Here is a 23,975-nt window from a genome sequence, read left to right as displayed (position 1 = left end):
AGCTGCTGGGAGAGCAAAGGAGATGCAGGGGCTGGTGCAGGAGAAGAGAGGACGGGGCAGTGAGGGCAGGAGAAGAGAGGACGGGGCAGTGAGGGCAGGAGAAGAGAGGATGGGGCAGTGAGGAGAGATGCAGGGACACGGTGGAACAGGGCCGCCATCAGGGCATTACTGCCCTTACTACAGTATGGGGCCCGGTGGTCAGAGGCAAAAAGGGGAGCCCGAACATTCTGGCAACTCACTCCGCTCGGGCCCCCCTCTCTTTGTTTCTGTTCATCAGGCCCCTGGACATTTTGTTCTATTCTGCCGAACTCCCGATGCATAACAACACTGTGGGATTTAACACTAGGACTACTGGTATAGTAATTTTGACTACTTGCACATTCAGTAGTTCTAGTCGTGGTCACGAGTCCAGTAGTCCTAGTGTTAAAGATACACCTACAGTGTTGTTAATGCATCGGGCGGCCGAAAATGGCCTCTGTACCTTTAAGTTGCGGCGGCCGGCCTGGGTGCATCATTGTCCTGACGTCACGCTGCTCGTGATCGCACTTCCTCATTCCGAGCAGAGCAGCGTGCGATGTGCCAGGTGTCGGTGGGCAGACAAAGTAGGCTGAGGAGGCAGCAGCGGGCAGTCAGGCAGAGTAACGTGAGGAGACTGTGGCCTGTCTCTCTGAATCTGGTAAGCTGAAGATGCTTCAGGTGGCTGCGCCTGGCAGCGTGTGGCTGATGAGGGAAGGCGAGTGGTGACTGGGGTCTGCATCCAACAGGGTTCAGGGGAGGATAGTGGGGACTGCCAGCCCCCACTAGCCTTGCCCCTGAACCCTGCAGCCCCCACTAGCCTCCCCCTGGACCCTGAAGCCCTACCAGCCTCCCCCTGGACCCTGAAGCCCCCACTAGCCTCCCCTGGACCCTGAAGCCCCCAGTCCCCACTATCCTCCCCATGGGCCTTGCAGCCCTTGCCCCCACTAGCTTCCCCCTTTGCCCTGCAGCCCACCACTAGCCTCTCCCCTGAATCCGGCAGCCCCCAGTCCCCACTAGCCTTCCCCTGGGCCCTGCAGCCCCCACTAGCCTCCCCCCTGGACCCTACAGCTCCCACTAGCCTCCCCAGTCCCCACTAGCCCCCCCTGTACCCTGCAACCCCCAGCCCCCACTAGCCTCCCCCTGGACCCTGCAGCCCCCACTAGCCTTCCCCTGGGCCCTGCAGCCCCCACTAGCCTTCCCCCCTGGACCCTACAGCTCCCACTAGCCTCCCCCAGTCCCCACTAGGCTCCCCCTGGACCCTGCAGCCCCCAGTCCCCACTAGCCTCCCCCTGGACCCTGCAGCCCCCACTAGTCTCCCCCTGGGCCCTGTTGGACATGGCCCCCAGTCATGGACTGGGGCTGCATCCAACAGGGCCCAGGGGAGGCTAGTTGGGACTGGGGGCTGCATCCAACAGGGTGAGGGGAGGCTGCTCAGTGGAGTGAGGGGGGGCTAGTAGGGGATGGGTGCTAAGGGGAGTGTGCTTCCAGCAGGTGGAGATTGCTAGGGTGAGTCTGCGTCCTGCAGGGGGAATCTGTTGCGGGGAGTCTGCGTCCCATTGGTGGAGGCTGCTAGGGTGAGTCTGCATTCCGCAAGAGGAATCTACTGCGGGGAGGCTGAGGAGATGGCGAGGACAACCAGGGCTAGTCGATGATTGCATTTCAAGAGGGTGCCAACCTCTACGAACAGGTAGCAAACAAGAATAGATGACAAGTGTAAAGAGTTGTGGAATTAATGGTGCTATAAAAGTGAGTAAAATAAACAATAATAATAATATTGTATTTATTTAGATCCAACATATTCCGCAGCGCTTTACATTATAGAGGGGACATGTACAGACAATAGACATTACAGCATAACAGAAATCACAGTTCAAAACAGATACCAAGAGGAATGAGGGCCCTGCTTACAAACTATGAGGAAAAGGGGAGACACGAGAGGTGGATGGTAACAATTGCTTTCGTTGTTCGGACCAACCATAGTGTAAGGATCAGGTGCTCATGTTAAGCTGCATGAACCGGTTAACAGCCTAAATATGTAACAGTACAGACACACAGGCTATTAACTGCATAAAATGTATGAGAACATGATGCGAGGTGTTATGGACCTGGTGGTTAGGAGCACCCAGAATGACCTGATGAGTAAACTAGAAATCGGGACAAGCTCTGGGGAGTGGGAACTCTGCTGACCGCAAACCCTACTCCTATCACACACAATAGAAATAGCCGTGGAGCGTACCTAACTCTCCCTAGATGTCTCTTCGCAGCCTAAGAGCTAACTACCCCTAAAGATAGAAATAGAAGCCTAACCTTGCCTCAGAGAAATTCCCCAAAGGAAAAGGCAGCCCCCCACATATATTGACTGTGAGTCAAGAGGAAAGTCACAAACACAGGAATGAAACAGGTTTTAGCAAAGGAGGCCAGACTTCACTAAATAGTCAGAGGATAGAAAAGGGAACTATGCGGTCAGCACAAAAAACTACAAAAACCACGCAGAGTATGCAAAAAGGCCCCCACACCGACTCACGGTGTGGAGGTGCAACTCTGCACCCCCAGAGCTTCCAGCTAGCAAGGGAATATCATGATAGCAAGCTGGACTAGAATTTAGCAGTACTAAGAAATATATTCATGAAGCAGTAACAACAAATGAACTAGCAAGGACTTAGCTTCTGCTGGAGTAGACAGGTCCTCAGAGAAGTCCAAGAGAGATCTGAACCAATACTGAGACATTGACAGCTGGCATGAAGTAACGATCTGAGTGGAGTTAAATAGGAAAGCCAGCATAGCAATAACGAGGGCAGCTGAGAAAGCCAACCTCAGTGACCAGCAGTTCCGCTCAAAGCCACCAGAGGGAGTCCAAGAGCAGAACTAACCAAAGTACCATTCATGACCACAGGAGGGAGTCCGAGAACGGAATTCACAACAGCGAGGAACCTGATTATGGTTTAAGGTTTTTGAATGGGCCACACAGGGAGAGTTAGGTTAAAGGGAACCTGTCACCCCGTTTTTTCAATATGAGGTAAGAATAGTGTTCAATAGGGCCTGAGCTGTGCTGTACAATAGTGCCTTTATTATCCCCTGATTCCCCACCTTTGCTGCCAAAATACCTTAGTAAAGTCGCCGTTTTCGGCTGTCAATCACGCAGGTCTGGTCAAATGGGCGTGGTGAAATCACTGTTTCTCCCCCACCTCTTGCTTTTCTTCCTGGCGTTGGCTTAGTGGTTCGCGCATGCGCAACTACCGAATGCACTGCACAGCGGCAGAAAAAGAGCGCGATCTGCGCTATTCACCGGTTTATCGGTGGCGGCGGCCATCTTCCTGAGGCCGCGCGTGCGCAGATGGAGTGCTCTGCTTCCCAGGGCTTCAAGAAAATGGCCGCGGGATGCCGCGCGTGCGCAGATGGAGATCGCGGCGGCCATTTTCCTGAAGCCGAGATGCAAACTCGGCTTCAGGAAAATGGCCGCCGTGATCTCCATCTGCGTATTAACCTGGGTAGTAAATAAATGGGGTGATCACCCCTTTACCGTTGACTACTTTTTATTTTTTATATGATCACTTTGAGTTAAGTTTTGAGGTGTATTTATGTTCTAGAATTTATAGATTTGTAATAAATACCAATAAAGATATTTTTTAGTTTTGCATAATCAGTGATTATATATATAGTTACATACTTATTAAGGTTGAAGGAAGACTTTAAGTCCATCTAATTCAACCCATAGCCTAACCTAACATGCCCTAACATGTTGATTCAGAGGAAGGCAAAAAAAAACCCATGTGGCAAAGAGTAAGCTCCACCTTGGGGAAAAAAATTCCTTCCCGACTCCACATACGGCAATCAGACTACTTCCCTGGATCAACGCCCTATCAAGGAATCTAGTGTTTATACCCTGTAACATTATACTTTTCCAGAAAGGCATCCAGTCCCCTCTTTAATTTTAGTGATGAGTCCCTCATTACAAGATCATACGGCAGAGAGTTCCATAGTCTCACTGCTCTTACAGTAAAGAATCCGCGTCTGTTATTATGCTTAAACCTTCTTTCCTCCAGACGTAGAGGATGCCCCCTTGTCCCTGTCTCAGGTCTATGATTAAAAAGATCATCAGAAAGGTCTTTGTACTGTCCCCTCATATATTTATACATTAAAATAAGATCACCCCTTAGCCTTCATTTTACCAAACTAAATAGCCCCAAGTGTAATAATCTATCTTGGTATTGCAGACCCCCCAGTCCTCTAATAACCTTGGTCGCTCTTCTCTGCACCCGCTCTAGTTCAGCTATGTCTTTCTTATACACCGGAGTCCAGAACTGTGCACCGTATTCTAAGTGTGGTCGAACTAGCGACTTGTATAGAGGTAAAATTATGTTCTCCTAATGAGCATCTATGCCTCTTTTAATGCCTCCCATTATTTTATTTGCCTTTGTAGCAGCTGCCTGACACTGGCCACTGAATATGAGTTTGTCATCCACCCATACACCCAGGTCTTTTTCATTGACGGTTTTGCCCAGAGTTTTAGAATTAAGCACATAGTTATACATCTTATTACTTCTGCCCAAGTGCATGACCTTACATTTATCTCCATTAAAGCTCATTTGCCATTTATCAGCCCAAGCTTTTAGTTTACATAAATCATCCTGTAATATAAAATTGTCCTCCTCTGTATTGATTACCCTGCAGAGTTTAGTGTCATCTGCAAATATTGAAATTCTACTCTGAATGCCCCCTACAAGGTCATTAATAAATATGTTTAAAAAAAGAGGGCCCAATACTAAACCCTGTGGTACCCCACTGCTAACCGTGACCCAGTCCGAGTGTAATAACCACCCTTTGTTTCCTATCCCTGAGCCAGCTCTCAACCCACTTACACATATTTTCCCCTATCCCCATTATTCTCATTTTATGTAACAACCTTTTGTGTGGCACCCTATCAAAAGCTTTTGAAAAGTCCATATACACTACATCTACTGGGTTCCCTTGGTCCAATCCGGAACTTACCTCTTCATAGAAGCTGATCAAATTAGTCTGACATGAACGGTACCTAGTAAACCCATGCTGATACTGGGTCATGAGGTTATTCCTCTTCAGATACTCCAGTATAGCATCCCATAGAATGCCCTCCAGGATTTTACCCACAGTAGAGGTTAAGCTTACTGGCCTATAATTACCGAGTTCAGTTTTTGCCCCTTTTTTGAATATTGGCACCACATTTGCTATACGCCAGTCCTGTGGTACAGACCCTGTTATTATGGAGTCTGTAAAGATTACAAATAATGGTCTATCAATGACTGTACTTAGTTCCTGCAGTACTCGGGGGGTGTATCCCATCCGGGCCCGGAGATTTGTCAATTTTAGTGATTTTTAGATGCCGCCGTACTTCCTGCTGGGTTAAGCAGGTGACATTTAATGGGGAATTTTTATCACTAGTCATTTTGTCTGCCATGGGATTTTCTTTTGTAAATACTGATGAAAAAAAGTTATTTAGCATATTTACTTTTTCCTCATCCTCATCCACCATTTCACCCAGACTATTTTTAAGGGGGCCAACACTGTCATTTTTTTAGTTTCTTACTATTTATGTAGTTAAAGAATATTTTGGGATTATTTTTACTCTCTGTGGCAATGAGTCTCTCTGTCTCAATTCTTGCTGCCTTGATTTGCTTTTTACAGAATTTATTTAATTTTTTGTATTTATTTAATGCCTCCTCACTACCTACTTCCTTTAATTTTTGTCACTTATAGCGCCCCTTACAGCTCTATTTAGCCATATTGGTTTCCTCCTATTTCTAGTATGTTTATTCCCATACGGTATATACTGTGCACAGGTCCTATCCAGGATGCTAATAAACGTCTCCCATTTTCTTTGTTTATTTTTGTGTCTCAGGATATTGTCCCAGTTAATTGCACCAAGATCCTCTCTCATCCGTTGGAAATTTGCCCTCCTGAAGTTTAGTGTCCTTGTAACCCCCCTACTACACATCTTATTAAAGGATACAGGAAAACTTATTATTTTGTGATCATTGTTCCCCCAGTGACCCCCAACCCTTATATTTGATATGCGGTCTGGCCTGTTTGTTAATATTAGGTCTAGCAGTGCCCCTCTTCTTGTTGGGTCCTGAACCAGTTGTGAAAGGTAATTGTCTCTCATAGTTGTCAAAAACCGATTACCTTTGCTGGAACTTCAAGTTTCTGTTCCCCAATCTATTTCAGGGTAGTTGAAGCCCCCCATAATAATGACTTCTCCTTGAATCACAGATTCATCCAGGGCCACCATCAGGGCATTACTGCCCTTACTACAGTTTGGGGCCCGGTGGTCAGAGGCAAAAAGGGGAGCCCGAACATTCTGGCAACTCACTCCACTCGGGCCCCCCTCTCTTTGTTTCTGTTCATCGGGCCCCTGGACATTTTGTTCTATTCTGCCGAACTCCCGATGCATAACAACACTGTGGGATTTAACACTTGGACTACTGGTATAGTCATCTTGACTACTTGCACATTCAGTAGTTCTAGTCGTGGTCACGAGTCCAGTAGTCCTAGTGTTAAAGATACACCTACAGTGTTAATGCATCGGGCGGCCGAAAATGGCCTCTGTACCTTTAAGTTGCAGCGGCCGGCCCGGGTGCATCATTGTCCTGACGTCACGCTGCTCGTGATCGCACTTCCTCATTCCGAGCAGAGCAGCATGCGATGTGCCAGGTGTCGGTGGGCAGACAAAGTAGGCTGAGGAGGCAGCAGCGGGCAGTCAGGCAGAGTAACGTGAGGAGACTGTGGCCTGTCTCTCTGAATCTGGTAAGCAGAAGATGCTTCAGGTGGCTGCGCCTGGCAGCGTGTGGCTGATGAGGGAAGGCGAGTGGTGACTGGGGTCTGCGTCCAACAGGGTTCAGGGGAGGAGAGTGGGGACTGCCAGCCCCCACTAGCCTTCCCCCTGGACCCTGCAGCCCCCACTAGCCTGCCCCTGGTCCCTGAAGCCCCACCAGCCTCCCCCTGGACCCTGAAGCCCCACCAGCCTCCCCCTGGACCCTGAAGCCCCCACTAGCCTCCCCCTGGACCCTGAAGCCCCCAGTCCCCACTAGCCTTCCCCTGGGCCTTGCGGCCCCCAGCCCCCACTAGCCTCCCCCTTTGCCCTGCAGCCCACCAGTAGCCTCTCCCCTGAATCCTGCAGCCCCCAGTCCCCACTAGCCTTCCCCTGGGCCCTGCAGCCCCCATTAGCCTCCCCCTGGACCCTACAGCTCCCACTAGCCTCCCCAGTCCCCACTAGCCCCCCCTGTACCCGCAGCCCCCAGCCCCAACTAGCCTCCCCCTGGACCCTGCAGCCCCCCACTAGCCTTCTCCTGGGCCCTGCAGCCCCCACTATCCTCCCCCCTGGACCCTACAGCTCCCACTAGCCTCCCCCAGTTCTCACTAGCCTCCCCCTGGACCCTGCAGCCCCCAGTCCCCACTAGCCTCCCCCTGGACCCTGCAGCCCCCACTAGTCTCCCCCTGAGCCCTGTTGGACATGGCCCCCAGTCATGGACTGGGGCTGCATCCAACAGGGTGAGGGGAGGCTGCTCAGTGGAGTGAGGGGAGGCTAGTAGGGGATGGGTGCTAAGGGGAGTGTGCTTCCAGCAGGTGGAGATTGGTAGGTTGAGTCTGCGTCCTGCATGGGGAACCTGTTGCGGGGAGTCTGCGTCCCATTGGTGGAGGCTGCTAGGGTGAGTCTGCATTCCGCAAGAGGAATCTACTGCGGGGAGGCTGAGGAGATGGCGAGGACAACCAGGGCTAGTCGACGATTGCATTTCAAGAGGGTGTCAACCTCTACAAACAGGTCGCAAACAAGAATAGATGACAAGTGTAAACAGTTGTGGAATTAATGGTGCTATAAAAGTGAGTAAAATAAACAATAATAATAATATTGTATTTACATAGATCCAACATATTCCGCAGCGCTTTACATTATAGAGGGGACATGTACAGACAATAGACATTACAGCATAACAGAAATCACAGTTCAAAACAGATACCAAGAGGAATGAGGGCCCTGCTGCTCGCAAGCTTACAAACTATGAGGAAAAGGGGAGACACGAGAGGTGGATGGTAACAATTGCTTTCGTTGTTCGGACCAACCATAGTGTAAGGATCAGGTGTTCATGTAAAGCTGCATGAACCGGTTAACAGCCTAAATATGTAACAGTACAGACACAGAGGCTATTAACTGCATAAAGTGTATGAGAACATGATGCGAGGAACCTGATTATGGTTTAAGGTTTTTGAATGGGCCACACAGGGAGAGTTAGGTTAAAGGGAACCTGTCACCCCGTTTTTTCAATATGAGGTAAGAATAGTGTTCAATAGGGCCTGAGCTGTGCTGTACAATAGTGCCTTTATTATCCCCTGATTCCCCACCTTTGCTGCCAAAATACCTTAGTAAAGTCGCCGTTTTCAGCTGTCAATCACGCAGGTCTGGTCAAATGGGCGTGGTGAAATCACTGTTTCTCCCCCACCTCTTGCTTTTCTTCCCGGCGTTGGCGTAGTGGTTCGCGCATGCGCAACTACCGAATGCACTGCGCAGTGGCAGAAAAAGAGCGCGATCTGCGCTATTCACCGGTTTATCGGTGGCGGCGGCCATCTTCCTGAGGCCGCGTGTGCGCAGATGGAGTGCTCTGCTTCCCGGGGCTTCAGGAAAATGGCCGCGGGATGCCGCGCGTGCGCAGATGGAGATCGCGGCGGCCATTTTCCTGAAGCCGAGATGCAAACTCGGCTTTAGGAAAATGGCCGCCGCGATCTCCATCTGCGTATTAACCTGGGTAGTAAATAAATGGGGTGATCACCCCTTTACCGTTGACTACTTTTTATTTTTTATATGATCACTTTGAGTTAAGTTTTGAGGTGTATTTATGTTCTAGAATTTATAGATTTTTAATAAATACCAATAAAGATATTTTTTAGTTTTGCATAATGAGTGATTATATATATAGTTACATAGTTATTAAGGTTGAAGGAAGACTTTAAGTCCATCTAATTCAACCCATAGCCTAACCTAACATGCCCTAACATGTTGATTCAGAGGAAGGCAAAAAAAAACCCATGTGGCAAAGAGTAAGCTCCACATTGGGGAAAAAAATTCCTTCCCGACTCCACATACGGCAATCAGACTAGTTCCCTGGATCAACGCCCTATCAAGGCATCTAGTGTTTATACTTTTCCAGAAAGGCATCCAGTCCCCTCTTAAATTTTAGTGATGAATCCCTCATTACAACATCATACGGCAGAGAGTTCCATAGTCTCACTGCTCTTACAGTAAAGAATCCGCGTCTGTTATTATGCTTAAACCTTCTTTCCTCCAGACGTAGAGGATGCTCCCTTGTCCCTGTCTCAGGTCTATGATTAAAAAGATCATCAGAAAGGTCTTTGTACTGTTCCCTCATATATTTATACATTAAAATAAGATCACCCCTTAGCCTTCATTTTACCAAACTAAATAGCCCCAAGTGTAATAATCTATCTTGGTATTGTAGACCCCCCAGTCCTCTAATAACCTTGGTCGCTCTTCTCTGCACCCGCTCTAGTTCAGCTATGTCTTTCTTATACGTCTGAGACCAGAACTGTGCACAGTATTCTAAGTGTGGTCGAACTAGTGACTTGTATAGAGGTAAAATTATGTTCTCCTCATGAGCATCTATGCCTCTTTTAATGCATCCCATTATTTTATTTGCCTTTGTAGCAGCTGTCTGACACAGGCCACTGAATAGGAGTTTGTCATCCACCCATACACCCAGGTCTTATTCATTGACGGTTTTGCCCAGAGTTTTAATTATGCACATAGTTATACATCTTATTACTTCTACCCAAGTGCATGACCTTACATTTATCTCCATTAAAGCTCATTTGCCATTTATCAGCCCAAGCTTCTAGTTTACATAAATCATCCTGTAATATAAAATTGTCCTCCCCTGTATTGATTACCCTGCAGAGTTTAGTGTCATCTGCAAATATTGAAATTCTACTCTGAATGCCCCCTACAAGGTCATTAATAAATATGTTAAAAAGAAGAGGGCCCAATACTAACCCCTGTGGTACCCCACTGCTAACCGTGACCCAGTCCGAGTGTAATAACCACCCTTTGTTTCCTATCCCTGAGCCAGCTCTCAACCCACTTACACATATTTTCCCCTATCCCCATTATTCTCATTTTATGTAACAACCTTTTGTGTGGCACCCTATCAAAAGCTTTTGAAAAGTCCATATACACTACATCTACTGGGTTCCCTTGGTCCAATCCGGAACTTACCTCTTCATAGAAGCTGATCAAATTAGTCTGACATGAACGGTCCCTAGTAAACCCGTGCTGATACTGGGTCATGAGGTTATTCCTCTTCAGATACTCCAGTATAGCATCCCTTAGAATTCCCTCCAGGATTTTACCCACAGTAGAGGTTAAAGGGAACCTGTCACCCTGTCGCCATTTTCGTGAAGCAGAGTTCGCATCTCGGCTTCACGAAAATGGCCGCCGCGATAGCCATCTGCGCACGCGCGGATGCCCGCGGCCATTTTCCTGAAGCCGCGGCCAGCAGAGCGCCGCTTCTGCGCACGCGCAGCCAAAGCAAGATGGCCGCGCCCACGACCACCAATGGAATAACGGACATCGCTGCTGTTTTCACACCCCTGGCAGAGGATTCGGGACCTTGGACATGCGCACACCACTACGCCACCAACGGAAAACTACGCAAGATCTGGGGGAGGACACCACACCCTTTTGACCTGACCAGCCTGATTGACAGGCGAAAACGACTACTTTGGTAACGTATTTCGGCAGCATAGGTGGGGAATCAGGGTCCACAAACTACACTATTGTAATGCACAGCTCAGGCCCTATTTAACGGTATTTTTATCTCATACCGAAAAAACGGGGTGACAGGTGCCCTTTAAGTTTACTGGCCTATAATTACCGAGTTCAGTTTTTGTCCCCTTTTTGAATATGGCACCACATTTGCTATACGCCAGTCCTGTGGTACAGACCCTGTTATTATGGAGTCTGTAAAGATTACAAATAATGGTCTATCAATGACTGTACTTCATTCCTGCAGTACTCAGGGGTGTATCCCATCCGAGCCCGGAGATTTGTCAATTTTAGTGATTTTTAGATGCCGCCGTACTTCCAGCTGTGTTAAGCAGGTGACATTTAGTTGGGAATTTTTATCACCAGTCATTTTGTCTGCCATGGGATTTTCTTTTGTAAATACTGATGAAAAAAAGTCATTTAGCATATTGGCTTTTTCTTCATCCTCATCCACCATTTCACCCAGACTATTTTTAAGGGGGCCAACACTGTCATTTTTTAGTTTCTTACTATTTATGTAGTTAAAGAATATTTTGGGATTATTTTTACTCTCTCTGGCAATGAGTCTGTCTCAATTTTTACTGCCTTGATTTGCTTTTTACAGAATTTATTTAATTTTTTGTATTTATTTAATGCCTCCTCACTACCTACTTCCTTTAATTCTCTAAATGTTTTCTTTTTGTCACTTATTGCGCCCCTTACAGCTCTATTTAGCCATATTGGTTTCCTCCTATTTCTAGTATGTTTATTCCCATACGGTATATACTGTGCACAGGTCCTATCCAGGATGCTAATAAATGTCTCCCATTTTCTTTGTGTATTTTTATGTCTCATGATATCGTCCCAGTTAATTGCACCAAGATCCTCTCTCATCCGTTGGAAATTTGCCCTCCTGAAGTTTAGTGTCCTTGTCACCCCCCTACTACACATCTTATTAAAGGATACAGGAAAACTTATTATTTTGTGATCACTGTTCCCACAGTGACCCCAACCCTTATATTTGATATGCGGTCTGGCCTGTTTGTTAATATTAGGTCTAGCAGTGCCCCCCTTCTTGTTGTGTCCTGAACCAGTTGTGAAAGATAATTGTCTCTCATAGTTGTCAAAAACTGATTACCTTTGCTGCAACTGCAGGTTTCTGTTCCCCAATCTATTTCAGGGTAGTTGAAGGCCCCCATAATAATGACTTCTCCTTGAGTCACAGATTCATCTATTTGCTTTACGAGGATATTCTCCATTGCTTCCATTATTTTTGGAGATTTATAACAAACCCCCATCAGTAATTTATTATTTTCTCCCCCTCCCCTTATCTCCACCCACAGGGACTCTACATTTTCATTAAATTCACCTATACTATCACGCCGGATGGGTTTTAAGGACGATATTACATATAGACACACACCTCCCCCTCGCTTATCTGTACGGTCATTTCTGAACAGACTATAACCCTGCAAGTTAAAGGGAACCTGTCACCCCCAAAATGGCTGGTGAGGTAAGCTCACCGGCATCAGGAGCTTATCTACAGCATTCTGTAATGCTGTAGATAAGCCCCCGATGTTACCTGAAAGAGGAGAAAAAGACGTTAGATTATACTCACCCAGGGGCGGTCCCGCTGTGGTCCGGTCGGATGGGTGTATTCGGTCCGCTCCGGCTCTCCCATCTTCATTCCATGACGTCCTCTTCGGGTCTTTACGCCGCGGCTCCGGCGCAGGCGTACTTTGTCTGCCCTTTTGAGGGCAGAGCAAAGTACTGCAGTGCGCAGGCGCCGGGCCTCTCTGACCTTTCCATTTTGGGGGTGACAGGTTCCCTTTAACAGCCCAGTCATGGCTCTCATCCAGCCATGTCTCAGATATCCCCACCATGTCATAATTATGCTCTAACAACATTAGTTCTAATTCGTTCATTTTGTTGGCGAGGTGTTATGACCCCAATGGCGAGGGTCTCAGAGGAACGTGGAAGTCTGCAGAATACAAAAATCCAGCTCATAGGGCAGTGGTAACTGGGTTGACCATATATCTACTCCTAACGCCAACACTAGCAGTAGCCGGGGATCATTCCTACGTTGATTCTAGATGACACGCGCCAGCCGGAGAATCTAGCTACCCCTAGTAGAGGAAAAACAAAGACCTTTCTTGCCTCCAGAGAAGGGGACCCCAAAGCTGGATAGAAGCCCCCCACAAATAATAACGGTGAGGTAAGAGGAAATGACAAACACAGAAATGAACCAGGTTTAGCACAGAGAGGCCCGCTTACTGATAGCAGAATAAAGAAAGGTAACTTATATGGTCAACAAAAACCCTATCAAAATCCACACTGGAAATTCAAGAACCCCCGAACCGACTAACGGTCCGGGGGGAGAACACCAGCCCCCTAGAGCTTCCAGCAAAGGTCAGGATATAGATTTGGAAAAAGCTGGACAAAAATACAAAACCAAAACAAATAGCAAAAAGCAAAAGGCAGACTTAGCTGATATAACTGGAACCAGGATCAGTAGAGAAGAGCACAGCAGACTAGCTCTGATAACTACGTTGCCAGGCATAGAACTGAAGCTCAAGGGAGCTTATATAGCAACACCCCTAACTAACGACCCAGGTGCGGATAAAGGGAATGACAGAAAGACCAGAGTCAAAAAACTAGTAACCACTAGAGGGAGCAAAAAGCAAATTCACAACAGCGAGGCTTCTGGCATTAGTATACATGAACTTGATGTTCCTCTCTGTACCTCTATTCTTTCTTAAATTATTAACTGTTCTAACCCCACCCCCCATGCCACCGCCACCCCGAACTTCCTTATTTGTGCCCAGGTCTCTATCTGCACTATCTTCCCCTCCTATAAATTGAATACCCTCCCCCCCAATCCCTAGTTTAAACACTCCTCCAACCTTCTAGCCATTTTCTCCCCCAGCACGCTGCACCTTCCCCATTGAGGTGCAGCCCGTCCCTAGCGTAGAGCCTGTAGCCAACTGAGAAGTTGGCCCAGTTCTGCAGGAACCCAAATAATGCAATTATATACACTGTTTCCATTTATTTGGTGGGCAGGCTGAGGCGACCAATAGATTCTTCTTGACTGGGTGGTGGGTTCGGTGGCAACATCGGCTGTGTGAGTAAATAACAAGTCCATGTATTCATTTGTCCACCATTTCAGAATGTGATTGTATGATACAATCATTCCTTCCCCCTCCCACTCCCCAACAGCAATGTATATATGTTACTGGATGAGCCTGAGCTGATGCAAAACCTAATGCCCAATTACAACATCAGGCAGCTGCTTAGGATCATCCAGTAACTTAAAAGTTTTGGTTGGCGTTGGGAAGTGGGGTGGAGAATTATTGATGCAAGTGAGTATATATGATTGGAAAGCATCATTATTATTATGGCAGTGTAATTTTTGAAATGGGGAAATCGGTCTACGCTCGCACAGCAGTGCATGGACTGTGCACCGATCACCTGACCAGCATCCTCATACGTGCTGTGAGGCTGCCGTGTTCAGGTCAGGAGACCCGCAGCCGGTCCATGCACCGCGGTCCAAGTGCAGACCGATAGTCACCAACGGTTCCTTTAGTCAGATTCCTCTAGTTAGAGCAAGAGTCTACCTTGTCGTGGTGGCAGGCTTAAAACATCTTTTGGTTAAAACAAAAGCTGATGGCTATGTATGTGATCAGCGTCGGACTGGGGTGTCTGGGGCCCACCAGAGGAATGGACTCTAGGGGCCCACCCTACAGCTATATGCAAATATCTGTCATTATAGTGGAGCATTGGCTGTAAAACACCGGCGGCTGCTGCACATCTACTGTGCGCCCCAATAACTGGGATGTATAATTACGGTAGTTTACATTAATGGGGTTCTTGGTTAAAACAAGTTATCACTGATCCATGGGCTCCACAGGATAGGTGATCGCTTAGATCCGACCATTAGAAACTGCACCGATTGGAAGAATGGGGAAGTTTTATCCCTGACAGGACACTTTTATGACTATTTTAAAATGCAGCGGCAGGTGGGATTCCTGACCGCAGCTCCATTCATTCTCTTTGGGGCTTCCAGAAAAAAACAAGTGCAGCCACAGAGTGAATGGATGGATCAGTGATCTAGTCGGACATACCACTCCAGTCTAATGGGGATAAAAAGTTCCACATTTTGCTCAATGGGTCCAAGCAGTCAGACCCCCACCAATCAATACGTTATCACTTATCCTGTGGAGAGGTGATTACTTTTTTCCACAGGAAACCCCCTGTAAGTGCATCTCCGCCGCTGTGTACAAAGTATTAAAACTCTAATGGAAATAAAGAATCTTCTCCTAATTATTATCAGAGAGCACAAATGACCGCCATACACAACACAATCCACTATACCAAGACCAATAATACCACATACAGGAATAAATACCACCACACCATGACCAGACCACATAGTGACTAGGGTTGAGCGAAACGGGTCGGCAATTTTCAGAAGTCGCCGACTTTTGGCAAAGTCGGGTTTCATGAAACCCGACCCGACCCCTGTGTGGGGTCGGCCATGAAGTCGGCGATCTTCTGAAACTGGAATCGGAATTCCGATACCGATTCCCGATATGTTTAAGATATCGGGAATTGGTATCGGAATTCAGATTTAAGTGTAAAATAAAGAATTAAAATAAAAAATATCGCTATACTTACCCTCTGATGTGCCCTGGTACTAACCGGGAACCTTCCTTCCTTAGAATCAGCCTTCCAGGACCTTGCGGTGACGTCGCGGTGACGTCGCGGCTTGTGATTGGTCGCGCGGCCGCCCATGTGACCGCTCGCGCGACCAATCACAAGCCGCGACGTCACCGTGACGTCACCGTGACGTCACCGAAGGTCCTGGAAGGGCTGATTCTTAGGAAGGAAGGCTGCCGGAAAGAAGCAGTGCGCGTCCGAGGGAAAGTATATACCTAATAGGAATATGCTCACCCTCGGCTTCTTTCCGGCAGCCTTCCTTCCTAAGAATCAGCCCTTCCAGGACCTTCAGTGACGTCACGGTGACGTCGCGGCTTGTGATTGGTCGCGCGAGCGGTCACATGGGCGGCCGCGCGACCAATCACAAGCCGCGACGTCACCGCGACATCACCGCAAGGTCCTGGAAGGCTGATTCTAAGGAAGGAAGGTTCCCGGTTAGTACCAGGGTGCATCAGAGGGTAAGTATAGCGATATTTTTTATTTTAATTCTTTATTTTACACTTCAATATGGATCCCAGGGCCTGAAGGAGAGTTTCCGCTCCTTCAGACCCTGGGAACCATTGGAAACCCAATGCACTGCATTGGGTTTCGAGTTTCGGCCGACCCCGACCCCGACTTTTTTATAGGATCGGCTGATTTCACTCGACCCGACTTTTGAAAAAGTCGGGTTTCGTGAAACCCGACCCGATCCTATAAAAGTAAAGGTCGCTCAACCCTAATAGTGACCGAATAATACTACATACAAGGGACAAATACCACCGCACCATATCAAGACCACATATTACCACCACTTGGTGACCAAATAGCACATAAAAGGGACAAATACCGCAACACCATTTCCAGACCACATATTACCACCACATAGTGACTGAATACTACAATACTGATCAGTAATAAAAAAACAAACAAAAAAAACCACAATACTATCACCACTATCACCATAAGTGCCAGTATTCACAGGAGATCTGTACTTAGTATGCAGTGTCTGTGTAGAGGTTATACAGAGATCACTGGTGGTATTATACACAGGAGCTCTGTATATAATGTATAGGTAATACAGTGATCACTGGTGACATTGTACACAGGACCTCTGTATATAGTATACAGTTTATAGTGTCAGTGTATAGGTAACACTGACTCACCAGTGACGTCTCTAGGTGACGTCCTTCATCTTTCATCCAGCACAGACCGCCATCATTTCTTCCAGTCAGGACTCATTTCTGCAGGAAATAACAGTTTTTACTCTTCGCCACGACAGCACCCCACTGGAGAGAGAGGGATCCGCCCCGCAGGAACAGGAAACCTATTGAGAAATAAAAGGGGGCGGTCCGCCTCTCCTCCTCAGTTTAGGTTTCCTGTTCCTGCGGGAACGACAGGATTTCTATGAAGAGAATACCTGGGCATGCACGCCGCCTGTGCGGTATCTTTAAGAACGGCAGGGGCTGCAGTCCAGAGGCAGCGTCGGGGGAGATCCGTTTGACGGCTCCCTCCTCGCCTGACAGAAGCCCCGGATGATGACCTGGTCCGGGTGAGGCCGCCGGGCATCATTTCCGAAAGCGGGTGGCAGAAGCAGGCGCCGGAATCCTCGCCGATCAGGTGGGTCCGAGGCTGGATCCCGGACTGCGCATGCGCCGACCACCACCAATGATTCACCCGGAAGTATAGTAGAACTTCCGGAGTGTCCGAGCTGCGGCCAGCAGGCGGGGGGGAGGCGCGGCCCTTGCGCATGCGCAATACGGAGGACGCTTAGGCGCCATATATAAATCAAAACAGCACCATTATTTGGCGATGCAAGATGTCATCCCCAGGTGCCATGGACCCTGAAACAGGAGACCAAGTACCCCCCGCCAAGGATCGTCCCAGCAAAGGATCTTCAGACACCGGTCATAAGAGCGGCTCGGTGGTCAGATCCAGGACAGGATCTCGGGCTTCTGATCCGGTATTTTCAGCTTCACTGGGTGAGTGTGAGTGACTCTACCTATTAAGCTAATGCTATTTCCCCTCTCTCTCTCTCTTCCTCCTTCTCTCGTCAGCACACCTCGGGTCAGGTTAAAAAGCGACAAAAAACAAAACATAGGGAATGCGCTTTATGTAGCCAGCCCCTACCCGACTCATACCCCAAAAAGCTCTGCCAGGACTGCATAACCGAAACCACACAAGGAGCGGCAATGTCCGTTACGGACTTGCGTACCATTATAAGGGAAGAATTAAGAGCTATGTCCCAAGATAAGCCTCCTAAAACCAAACCTAAAATACCAACACCCTTGTCAGATTCAGATAGTGACCAGGTTGTATATTCAGACGCCTCCCTATCATCATCATCATCATCATCATCTTCATCGTCTGAAATTGAGGGACGTCCTTGTTTCCCAGTGGAGAGTGTGGACAATTTAGTAAAATCGATACGAGACACTATGGGGTGTGAAGAGTCCAAAGGGGCACAAACCACGCAGGACATAATGTTTGCGGGTTTGGCGGAGAGAAAAAGGAGATGCTTTCCGGTCATACCAGCAGTAAAAGCATTAGTAAAAAGGGAGTGGGAAAAGCAGGATCAGAGAAGCTTTCTACCCTCATCGTCAAAACGTAAATACCCGTTTAGTGACGACGAGCTTCTTACATGGACAAACGTCCCTAAAGTTGACGCAGCTGTAGCCTCTACCTCGAAGCAGTCAACCTTACCTGTAGAAGATGCGGGACTGCTCTCTGACCCTCTGGATCGTAAAGCCGAGTCCTCCCTTAAAAGATCCTGGGAGGCAACTACAGGAATATTTAAGCCAGCAGTCGCAAGCACTTGCACAGCCAGATCGATGCTTATATGGATCGATCAACTGGACCAGCAAATTGAGAATAAAATCTCAAGAGATAAATTACGGGCAGCTATCCCCCTGATACGGGGCGCAGCAGCCTTTATGGCAGACGCATCCGCGGACACCCTTCGGTTAGCAGCAAGATCTGCAGGTCTGGTAAACAACGCAAGGCGTGCACTATGGATGAAAAGCTGGAAAGGCGATGCGCAATCAAAATCTAAAATATGCGCCATCCCATGTGAGGGTGAGTTCCTCTTTGGTAAAACTCTAGACGACATACTAAAGAAAGCAAATGACAGGAAAAAGGCTTTTCCTGACTCTTCTATTCACTTTTATAGGAGGGCCTTTAAAAGGAGACCGTTTGGCAAAAGAAGGCAAACGGATAGGTCTACAACATGGACCACTAAAGACGACAAGCAGAGAGGTACCATGTTTAGAAAACCTAACCCCTCAAAAGACAACAAATACTGAGGATATACCAGTTGGGGGCAGACTGAAATTTTTCGCCACTCAATGGGAAAAAATAACATCTAGCTCGTGGGTTTTAAATATCATCCGAGATGGAATCAAACTAAAATTCTCTCGTGTTCCCCACGAGTCTTATATTATAACATCTCTCAGCTCGCCTATACAGCAACAGGCACTAGAGCTTGAGATTCAAACCCTATTATCAAAATGGGTCTTAGTCCAAGTTCCGGTGGGACAGGAGGGTAGGGGATTCTACTCTCCCCTATTCCTAATTTCTAAACCCGACGGCTCCTTTAGGACAATCATAAACCTTAAAAAACTCAACTCATTTATCGAAAATTATACTTTTAAAATGGAATCCATTAGATCCACCATAAAGCTCCTCTTCCCAAACTGTATGATGGGGGGCATTGATCTAAAAGATGCATATTATCATCTCCCTATTCATAACAGATACCAGAAATTCCTCAGGGTGGCAGTAAAAATCAACAACGAGGTTCATCATTTCCAATATGTGGCCCTGCCCTTCGGCCTCTCAACAGCGCCGAGGATCTTCACCAAGATAATGCTAGAGGTGATGGCCTACCTTCGCCAGAAGGAAACCTTGATTGTGCCCTATCTGGATGACTTTCTGGTAATAGGAAATTCAGCTACTCAATGTACTGACCGTTTAGCTCACGCAATTTCCTCTCTACAGGGCCTGGGCTGGATAATCAATACCGACAAATCCAGACTCACTCCACTTTCCCGTCAAGCGTTCTTGGGGTTCCATTTAGACTCTATATCTCAAAAGTGTCTTCTGCCACAGGTAAAAATTCCGCTGATCAGACACAAAGTCCTAGCCGCAATAAACAATCCACGTATATCCATAAGACAGGCTATGTCACTATTAGGGTCTCTTATCTCTTGTATACCTGCAGTAAGATGGGCTCAACACCACACTAGAACACTGCAACATCAAGTTTTACAAGAGGGTAAACGGTTATTGGGTCACCTAAATGCAAAAATAACCTTATCTCAGGAGGTTTTAACATCCTTAGAGTGGTGGCTAGACTCAAACCATTTGATGAGTGGGGTTCCATGGGTAATAACGCCATCTCATACCATAACCACTGACGCCAGTCCTCATGGATGGGGCGCTCATATGGGGAATGATTATTGCCAGGGATCATGGAGCATAGAGGAAAGCTGTAGCTCCTCTAACTTCAAAGAACTAAATGCTGTAAAGTACGCCTTATACCATTTCCTCCCACAGCTTCGGGGGAAAGACGTCAGAGTCCTGTCCGACAATACCACCACCGTGGCGTATCTAAACCGTCAAGGAGGTACGCGATCAGAGACTCTGATGTCTTCTGCTACGGAAATTTTAAATCTAGTAGAAAGTCATCTAGCATCCCTTACTGCGCTGCACATAAGAGGAGCAAACAACCAGCAGGCGGACTTTCGAAAGTCGACACACCCTAAGACAAGGAGAGTGGTGTCTAAACCAGCAAATTTTCCTGGACATAGTATCTCTTTGGGGCCGTCCTCAGATAGATCTCTTTGCCACAAGAAGAAACAGAAAAGTTCAGAGATTCGCCTCCCTATCTCCAGCGGATCATCCGGACATTCTGGACGCTCTCCAAGCCCCCTGGCAGTTCAGTCTGGCGTACGCATTTCCTCCGATCATATTGCTACCTCAAGTTATACGCAAAATCAGAGAAGAAGGAGCGAGAATTGTTCTGATAGCTCCATTCTGGCCCAAGAGACCATGGTTCTCATGGCTACAGACCATGTCGGTCTCAGATCCCTGGGTCCTCCCCTCAACGCCCAATCTTCTCTTCCAAGGTCCGTTTTTCCACCCTCAGGTGGACAATCTTCACCTGACGGCCTGGAACTTGAGAGGCAGATGCTAAGATCAAGAGGGTTCTTGGGGGGTTTGGTTGATACACTTCTCCATAGTAGGAAACCCTCCACCACAAAAATCTATACGAGAGTATGGAAAAAATTCCTGAAATTCCATACATCTACCAACACATCAGAAATTCCTATATATTCTATGCTGGAATTTCTTCAAAAAGGGAGAGAACTGGGTCTAACTGTAAATACCTTAAAGGTTCATGTATCAGCACTGGGAGCCCTCTATGGCTATAACATTGTGGGGGATAGATGGGTATCCAGATTTATTACGGCCTGCGAGAGAATGAATCCAGTTAACATACCTAGGATTCCTGTCATGATTCCCCAATGGCAGGGAAATAAAAAATAACAAAACGGACTAGCTCTCGGGTGATGGAAACTAAAGTTGACCGTGACCTGAACCTGACACAACACTTGAAGTAGCCAGGGAGTGTTCCTACGATGCCCTAGACACCACGCGCCAGCCGGAGATCTAACTACCCCTATCAGAGGAATATACAGGCCTGTCTTACCTCCAGAGATGTACCCCAAAAGGAGATAGCAGCCCCCCACAGATATTGACGGTGAGTTCAGAGGAAATGACATACGTAGGATGAACAGCAGGTTTAGCATAGAGAGGTCCGCTTTCTAGATAGCAGAAGGATAGGAAAGTGTTACTTCACGGTCAACTTAAAACACTACTCAAAAACACCATCCTGAAATTACTTTAAAACTCCAGTGACAACTCATGCCACTTGGAGTGGCAATTTCAGTCCACAAGAGCTTCCAGCTGCAGAGAGTCACATTACTGCTAGCTGGACAAGAAGTTAGCATAAACTCAAAACAAAATTCAACTTAGCTGAACAGGAACTTGAGGCAGGAGAATGCAACAGAATGCTACTGATACATTGTTGGCCGGCATGGGACTAACAGCCAAGCAGCCTTAAATAGGAAACTCCCCTAATGGGTGGCAACAGGTGAGCAGGGATAGCAGAAAGCACACAAGTGGCACTACCATCAAACACCACCGGGGGAGCCCACAAACAGAATTCACAACAGATTCCTCCCTGGGATTTAAATCTAGTCTTACAAGCCCTGACAGACTCTCCATTCGAGCCAATAGACTCAATACCCATTAAATGTCTATCACTAAAAATGGCCCTCTTGGTAGCACTGACCTCAGCTAGGAGAATAAGTGACATCCAAGCACTCTCTGTAGATCCACCTTTTTTGGTAACCTTTCAGGATAAATTAATTCTTAAACCAGACCCTTCCTACCTTCCCAAAGTAGCGAAAAAATTCCACAGATCGCAAGAAATAATCCTGCCCACTTTCTTCAGTAATCCATCCACTCCTGAAGAACAGAAATATCACACTCTAGACGTTAAAAGAGTAGTGTTAAAATACATTGAAAGGACCAGCAGCTGGCGACAGGATAGGGCTCTGTTTATTTCCTTCCAGGGTCACAAGAAGGGTCATGGAGTAACAAAGAGCACCTTATCCCGGTGGATCAGAGAGTCTATCAGACTGGCTTATTCCGCGAGGAAAGAAAACCCTCCGGAAGGCATAACAGCACACTCTACCAGAGCGATGGCATCCTCCTGGGCAGAGAGGGGAGACGTCCCGATTGAAACTATATGTAAGGCGGCAACTTGGTCAAATCCTTCTACATTTTATAACCACTATAGGCTAGACCTATCGTCAACTTCTGACCTAGACTTTGGCAGGACTGTCCTCAGCACGGTGGTCGCCTCCCTAGGTGATGGTCTCTGAAAGATCTCCAGTGGGGTGCTGTCGTGGCGAAGAGTAAAAAGCTGGATTACTCACCGGTAATGCTCTTTTAGTGAGTCCACGACAGCACCCTCTTACATCCCGCCCTAGATTAATATAATACTGATTGAGTAAAATCCTTTTAATCATAAGCAAATAAGTTTAAAGAATGAAATAAATGATATTTGCCTAACACTGGCGGTCCTCCGGGTACTCTGAAATCAAAACTGAGGAGGAGAGGCGGACCGCCCCCTTTTATTTCTCAATAGGTTTCCTGTTCCTGCGGGGCGGATCCCTCTCTCTCCAGTGGGGTGCTGTCGTGGACTCACTAAAAGAGCATTACCGGTGAGTAATCCGGCTTATCTCAAGCTCCGCTTGCAGAACACATTACTTAATTTTTCACAACTTCTACATTACACCACATGAAGAAAAAAAGGCAACATAGTGTCACTACACAGTAACAGGACCGCCCCCCCATTTAAAACAGTATACTCAAAAAATAAAATAAATACATCACTGCAGTAATAATATCCCTTAATTAGTCCCTATGGTAATAATATTCCCCACCCTGGCCCCGTTTATCTCATTCCTGGCTCCAGCCATATGTTCTCGCATCCTGCCCTCATGAGTATCCATTCTACCCCATATGATCTCCCCATCCTGCCCCATCTGCCTCCATCATATCCATCCTGCCTCATGATCCAATGCTGCCCCATGTCTTTCATGCTGCCCCGTGTCTCCAATCATGCCCCGTGTCTACATTCTGCCCATGCCTCCAGTCCTGCCCCCAGTGTGTCCAGCAATCTGCCCCAGTGTGTCCAGCATATTACCCCTAGTGTGTCCAGCATATTACCCCCAGTGTGTCCAGCAATCTGCCCCAGTATGCCCAGCATATTGCCCCAGTGTGTCCAGCAACCTGCCCCAGTGTGTCCAGTATTGCCCCCGGACAGTGTGTCCGGCAATCTGCCCCAGTGTGTCCGGCAATCTGCCCCAGTGTGTCCGGCAATCTGCCCCAGTGTGTCCAGCAATCTGCCCCAGTGTGTCCAGCAATCTGCCCCAGTGTGTCCAGCATATTACCCCCAGTGTGTCCAGTATATTACCCCCAGTGTGTCCAGCAATCTGCCCCAGTATGTCCAGCATTGCCCCCAGACAGTGTGTCCAGCAATCTGCCCCAGTATGTCAAGCATATTGCCCCAGTGTGTCCAGTATTGCCCCCAGACAGTGTGTCCAGCAATCTGCCCCAGTGTGTCCAGCAATCTGCCCCAGTGTGTCCAGCAATCTGCCCCAGTGTGTCCAGCAATCTGCCCCAGTGTGTCCAGCAATCTGCCCCAGTGTGTCCAGCAATCTGCCCCAGTGTGTCCAGCAATCTGCCCCACTGTGTCCAGCAATCTGCCCCGGTGTGTCCAGCATATTACCCCCAGTGTGTCCAGCATATTACCCCCAGTGTGTCCAGCATATTACCCCCAGTGTGTCCAGCATATTACCCCCAGTGTGTCCAGCATTTCTCCAAGTGTGTCCAGCAATCTGCCCCA

At 47.7% G+C, this 23,975-nt stretch overlaps 1 protein-coding gene across 3 annotated transcripts in view; it reads left to right on the top strand.

Annotated features, from left to right (window-relative positions):
• The first annotated feature begins 513 nt into the window (after positions 1–513).
• Positions 514–23,975, top strand: part of LOC143766430 (uncharacterized) — a 63,305-nt gene continuing 39,843 nt past the window's right edge. The window contains exon 1 of one of the 3 annotated variants that reach the window (XM_077254108.1): positions 514–676. Coding sequence is in view for 1 of the 3 variants with exons in the window: in XM_077254111.1 (XP_077110226.1) it covers positions 6,697–6,798 (102 nt within the window). In the remaining 2 variants the exon portion in view is untranslated. Of the gene's footprint in view, positions 677–6,661; positions 6,799–23,975 lie in introns of those variants that run through there. The other 2 variants (XM_077254107.1, XM_077254111.1) reach the window with 2 other exon arrangements.

The sequence above is a fragment of the Ranitomeya variabilis genome, chromosome 4, assembly GCF_051348905.1.
Source record: "Ranitomeya variabilis isolate aRanVar5 chromosome 4, aRanVar5.hap1, whole genome shotgun sequence".
Classification (NCBI taxonomy): Eukaryota; Metazoa; Chordata; class Amphibia; order Anura; family Dendrobatidae; genus Ranitomeya; species Ranitomeya variabilis.
Note: the sequence above shows the minus strand (reverse complement) of the source record. Positions and strands in the feature narration are given on the sequence as shown.